A 6306-nucleotide genomic window follows, 5' to 3' on the forward strand; every position below is an offset into this window, starting at 1 on the left:
TCTGAATGAAGGATTCTTTTGTGGGCCATATTCAATGATATTTTCATCATTTGCTGCAAGCCAATAAAAGCGGTCTAGCGAGCCGTAGTGTGAAATTTGAAGTATGAAACGACACAGAATGACACATGCAAAACTGTTCTAATACAAATGCAACCAACACACTGACAATTTCATGTCCTGCACGTATGTTTTCTGAGCCTATTGCAATTATTGGAGATTTTATCAGGACCTGCCTTGGTTGTTTGCCTGTACGCTTTAATTTCCGTCGGCCAGGACTGATAAAGCGCGATGAATAAAATTCATCTGTCCCGAGAAGGATATTACATTTCCAGAATCAGAATGTGATGGTAAAAATGGATTAGACACCAACCGCCCATGGCAACCAACGAGTTTAATACATTTTAAAAACCTGTTATTTTCATCTGATATTGATCGTTGATTTAACAAATGATTTAAAGTGGGCCCTTGCATTGATTTTTCTCAAGTGGCCCTTGGAGGGTAAAAATGTGGACCCCCCTGGTTAAGATGGTTTCAATCCCATGTGGCATTCTTGTTTAATGACGCGGATGGCAAGAGGGAGGCTACGATTGGTCGGCGGCGGTGGGTGTTTCCGCATTCTGCAAATAGCTGTCAACAGAAGCGCCACTTGCAAGAGGGAAAGAAAGTGTCGCGTCTGGGAAAGCTCCCCGGTGTTTGCTCGAGGGAATAAGGGTGCCGAGCCCCAGCGGAGAAATGCCTTACATACTGATCAGCACGCAGATCAGACTGGTGCGTAAACAGTGAATGGCTGTCGTGTTGTCTTGTGTTGTGTTTATTCAGTAAAGGGAGGAGCTGGAAAACAGCTTTTCTTTTCCCTTTTCTTTTTCTTTTGGATACTACAAATGATTGGGAGAAGAAAAAAAAAGTGTGGAGGGCACATAGAACATGTTCGTCCATGTATTCAAAAGAAAAAAATATTGTTAGTTTGTTTATGAGGTGACATTGGTAGTGATTTTATTAAGTCCTATGTGATTGATTATTAGATAGGGATCTGTTGTGGTGCAGTAAAGTTCAATTTTACGGACAGATGTAAGGAACTAGATTAAGAAGTTAAAATAAAATGTTGAAGATTCATTAGTATGCATCACAAATGAGTATTTTTATCAGGTATTGGTGTACTGTTTTGCAAATAATCATTTTTATAGCCCTTTCAGGGAGCCTTTTTTCAGTGATGATGACAAGCCTTGTTCATATTTATAAATACAGATGTAGCAAGAAATAAACAGCAAGGGTTTTCTGATTCCAAGATGAAAAGTATGGCGATAAAATGGGTTTGGCATTCTTGCAAAAGAAAATGGATTATTAGGATTATTCACATGACGGAAGAGGAAAAAGACTACTATTGTTTCAGCAGGATGTTGTGAGCTGCCGTTTCACCAAAACTGCTTCGACATAGAATGCATACAGAATTTCTTTAGCCGTGAACATTGGCTTGTCAAATAAAAACAGAGCCATTTGCCCAAGTTTAAAATGTATGCCAGAGAGATTCCCTAGTTAAAAGTCACATTGGTAAAACACCAAATAAATATTGTACATTGTACATATTTATTTTGTGGCTTGTACAACTCACGAGTATAATAAAGTTGCCTGATTGTGGGGATTAGATAATCTATTTATAGTTGGTTGATTTACTATGTAGGGATTAGTATGCGCACCTGATACTGAACCACTCAAGGCTAGTTGAACAACTACCTGGCAGGGCAGCAAGCACGAATCACGTAATGGTACTTTATTGATGTCTTTCAGGAATGCGGCCCAACCAATGTGGGAGATGAGTATTCTGACCCAGCTGTCATGAATTACTTGGGAGCAAGAAAAACAACCGTGCTCGGAAATAATTTGTGAGTACAGAAATTAATGCCTTGCCATTTGTTGCAGGTGGGCTAACATAATTTTTTTATAACCTTGGATTGGTTTCCAGGCCAATTTGCATTGAAATGACCTAGAATGTCATTTTCACGCTATTTTAGTTCCCTTTTTCGTGCCTATTTTCCAAATCCCAATTCTGCCAAATGTGAAAATCCAAAATTTAAATTCAGTCTCTTTGCTCTGATTGGCTGTCAGTGGAGTGGGTGTGTCCGTGGGAAGCTTGTGGGCATTGGCAATGCGTGCTGTGACTTGACACATAGACTAAAGTCATTCTTCAATGGCAACAAACTTGGCTATTTCACTATTACGCACCCAAAAAAAGATTATTTCAATAAGGGGGAAACTACCACTAGGACATCATTCAGGTATTAGTAGGAAACTAAAGGAGGATAACTGACAAAACATCTGGTGTAAATATATATCTTTGGAGATGCAACACGCTGCTCGGAGACAAAGTGCATTCATTTGGTTCCAACGCTGCCTGCAGGTGCTCTGCATTTAGCAAATTTCCATATGTACAATTAGGTGTTAACTTCAACGTGGCAATAAACATGTCCATGCTGTCATCAGAAAAGAGTCACGTGGAAGTATCCGACCTCCTGTGCGGTAAGAAGAGAAAAGAGTGCTGCTTCGCACGTTTTGCAAAGGGCTGGTCAGTGAGATGGGAAACAGACTGAGGAGGTGTTGTCATTGGCAATAAGATCCAAACGCTGCTGGGAAATGGATGAAGGTGTGGAGGGAAGTCAACAAACTGTGCAACAATTAACAAGATTTGCAAAAGTTTAGGGAGAAGCCACATCTGTGAAGAGCACAAATTAACTTTGTTCGATCTCATTTAGTGCAGAGTATCGTGTGGAAGAACCTCCTCGCCTGGTGTTGGACAAGCTGGAGAAGATAGGCTACCGCCTGCTGAGCATGACAGGGGTGGGACAGACACTTGTGTGGTGCCTTCACAAAGAGATCAAAGAGGTGGAGTGACGAGAAGACAGGTGGATGTGGGAAGCGTACTGAGAGCTTTATTTTTTACTGTGGAATTTTGGGGGCGTTGCTGTGCGAGATTCAATGTTGCCAAATGAGATAAGCATCGGTTGTAATTTACAGTTGTGCATTTTGGGAGTGTCAGGTGTTGAATTTCTGGGGGTCTTTGAGTATGAATTGGAGGGGTTTGCAGTGAGAGTAATGTTGTCTGTTTTTCCCTGAGAAATGTTAAATGTGGATGATTAAATATACTTAAATATGTGTGTTGAGTCTGTATTTGTTGCTTTTATTTTTAATGTAAAAAAACGTTTCTTAAAATCTATTTATTGTTTTTCCTTGAATGAAAATGATTATAAATTAAGAAAGGGAAATATTCAATGCTTTCTCTTTCTAAAGAAATTACACAAATAATATTTAGGGTTTTAATATTATATTTATATTATAATAGCAATATTTAATGTTTTCTACCTTTTTTATTTAAAAAAAATGCAAATCAATGAAAAGTAAAACACACCACTTATTTACCATTAAGAGGCTCAAAAAGAGGATTTGTACAAAATTATGTCTAACAATGATTTATCGACTCTCCGAAAAGCTCGGAATTCATAAATTGATTATTTTTGGCATCCTCGTTGGCAGACCTAACGACGCTCCGGATGTAAACGTAACTCTCGCGTGGCCCGCGACAAAACACGAGTTTGACACTCCTGACATAAACAATTAAAACTCTGTCAAAACACACCTTTTCTCATTGGCTTATTGCCCAGCTTTTTGTTAGCATCGTCACTCGTCAATATTCCTTTCCAAAGTCATAAAGCAGTCTTATTTTGCCTTCATTCCCAGTTTTTATGGTGTAAGTGAGCCTCTGTGGTTGCTTTTTCTGGGGATGTTGCGGTATTGAGGAGCCACATGGAAGCTAGACTGCATCCAACATCTCCCTGCAACTCCCACCTCTGCTCCCCAGCTTTGTTACACAATGTCCAGCTGCTGGTGCGGTAGAAGACATCTGTTCTTCTCCTCCTTCAATATCCCTTCATCACATGGGTTTATTTATGTGTTGGCTTTTTTGAACAACAGAGAAGAGGAGGCCTACATACGTACGCACGCACACCTACACGAAAAATCCTTTCAAATGACGACGGAGGAAATGCAATTACAGGAAACTGATGAGACAGCAGACCTGCTCTGAGACCAAAAGTGGCTTGCATGCGAAGCGGGGCGGTTCTTTTGTTCTGCCCAACATCCAATCCTCTCTCTTTGACTACCTCATGCTGTTTATGGTGAAAACGCCATCTTTGCATCTGCGCATGATGCGGCTAATAACGAGCAAGACAAAACTCCATGAGCTCAATGAGGAGGTGGTATGATCGCTGCCATCCCTGCCATTCAAAATGGATGGGACTATTGCGGTCAAAGGCGGTACTCGGTCGTTTGGTCGCTGGTCTTTTGGTCACCAGTCTTTTGGTCGCCCAGAAGGTTATTGATAATTACCATTTAAATCGTTGCTCAAATTCCCTAAATACAAACTGTGAATTACTATTTAGTCATACTTAATGCCCTAGTAATTATTAGGCTAAAGAAAAGCTCCAAATTTCCCGTACTTTTATTGTGTTTTGTTGGAGAACTTGTTAAGACCCTGACTGACGTCCCTTCCGAAGGGGACAACTCATGTACATACAAACTCTTATACACTCACACGTCCGCTCAGTGAAACTGCTCAGGGCCATTGTTGGCTTTTATTGATGCCTAGACCGTGTTGTTTTACATTGTTTTGTCGCCAGTCTTTTGGTCGCCCGTTATCACAGTCCGGGCGACCAAAAGACCGGCAACCAAACGACCGCACACGGTCAAAGGCAGCCAATGAGGTCATACAAAAAAAAATACATTTTAAACCTGATTCCATTTGCTGTTTACACCAGGGGTGTCAAACTTGTTTCGCAGGCCATATTAATGTCAACTAGATCTCATGTAAGTCGGAATTGGATTAGACGTCTATTGCCATCTATGGCACCTATCGTATCATATATCATCATCATATTTTAAAAAAATAATAAAAAATAATCTCGTTTGATGTATTTGTAAAAAGAATTGGACATCCCTGATGTTGCGTCTTTAATATCAAGTGGTTCCGCTTTACATGTGAATTTTATGCAAAGTCAGACCAGATAAGGAGTACATCTTAGTGTGTGTGTGCATATATGACTAGGCAGCTGCCTCGGGGTTTTACGGCCAATTGCGCGCCAGAAAATCTCTGGGCCAGGAGCAGTTATTTTTTTGGGAGCCTTTTCTGGCTAGAAGTTTCAACTCCAGACAAGGATACGATCTCATATAAAGTGCAGTTCATCATTATGATGGTGCCGTTTAAAACAATATTTTATTTTGGCACGGGATTCTTAGCACATGGACATGGGAAAGCGATTATGCTAGTATGAAAAATTTACGGCGAAATTTAGACTTTTCAGCACAGTGGTGAGTGAGCAGTAAAAAAAAAGGCTTTGACCTGATGTTGGTTTTAGGTTGACTTGATCTTGGCGCTAAATGGTGATGTCAGAAAAATATACGATAAACTCCAGTTTTCGTTGTTTTCAAGAAAAAATAAAGTAGTTTTGTATATGATTGATTTGTGTGTAATACTGCTGTGTCCATGCAAAAAAAAAATCATATTAGTTGATGGTCTATCGCATAGAAATACAATTGTCCATTTTACTGTAGCCACATACGGAAACAAAAACACTATTCCATCTTTGGATAACTGCTGGCAAGTTTAAAGTAATAAGAAATCATTGAAATATGAGAAATGTACAAGGAACCCCTTGGCAATTAGATATACTGTAATATTCACTCTTGTATTCTTTAAGAAGAAACACATTAAGAAAAAATGTCAATGATATGAATACGTTTTTTGTTATGTAACACAATGATGGATGGTCTCTTACATATGACATAAGTATAAAGTCAATTAATCACATGTTGGGTTTGTCACATATTTCATATTATTCATCCTACAAATGTACCCATGTACTATAATTTTAATAGAGTTTGTCTGTTTTATATAAGATTAAAAATTGCATTTGAATGAGTAGTTTATCAGGACATTTTATCACGAAATACGTGTTTAAACAATACTATCCCAAATTGTCCACAATTTATGAGCCAATATGGCCCACTAAAATTTAATATGGCGACAAGCCCACATATAAATTTGACAAGGCTTCTTTAAAGTCCTACCTATAATGTTCCAAAGTTATCTTGGGAGTTTGTACGTGGGGGAGAAATGACTTCATAGTCACGGACTGTTGCTTTAGATCGCTACACATTTCAGCTGCTTTCACTGAGTTACTGGAGAAGTACACGGGCATGACACTGTGGGAGGATTCTGGCTATGTCGAGGAGTTACCTCAGTTTGCCAAATCATACTCA

At 39.3% G+C, this 6306-nt stretch overlaps 1 protein-coding gene across 1 annotated transcript; it reads left to right on the forward strand.

The window, feature by feature from the left end:
- Positions 1–608: 608 nt before the first annotated feature.
- On the forward strand, positions 609–3147 carry gchfr (GTP cyclohydrolase I feedback regulator). The gene is made up of 3 exons (XM_077621016.1): positions 609–768; positions 1786–1880; positions 2748–3147. Exons 1-3 carry the CDS (start codon positions 733–735, stop codon positions 2884–2886), a joined length of 270 nt encoding a protein of 89 aa, XP_077477142.1. The 5' UTR covers positions 609–732; the 3' UTR covers positions 2887–3147.
- The last annotated feature ends 3159 nt before the right edge of the window (positions 3148–6306 follow it).

This window comes from Stigmatopora argus, chromosome 15, assembly GCF_051989625.1.
Source record: "Stigmatopora argus isolate UIUO_Sarg chromosome 15, RoL_Sarg_1.0, whole genome shotgun sequence".
Lineage (NCBI taxonomy): Eukaryota > Metazoa > Chordata > Actinopteri > Syngnathiformes > Syngnathidae > Stigmatopora > Stigmatopora argus.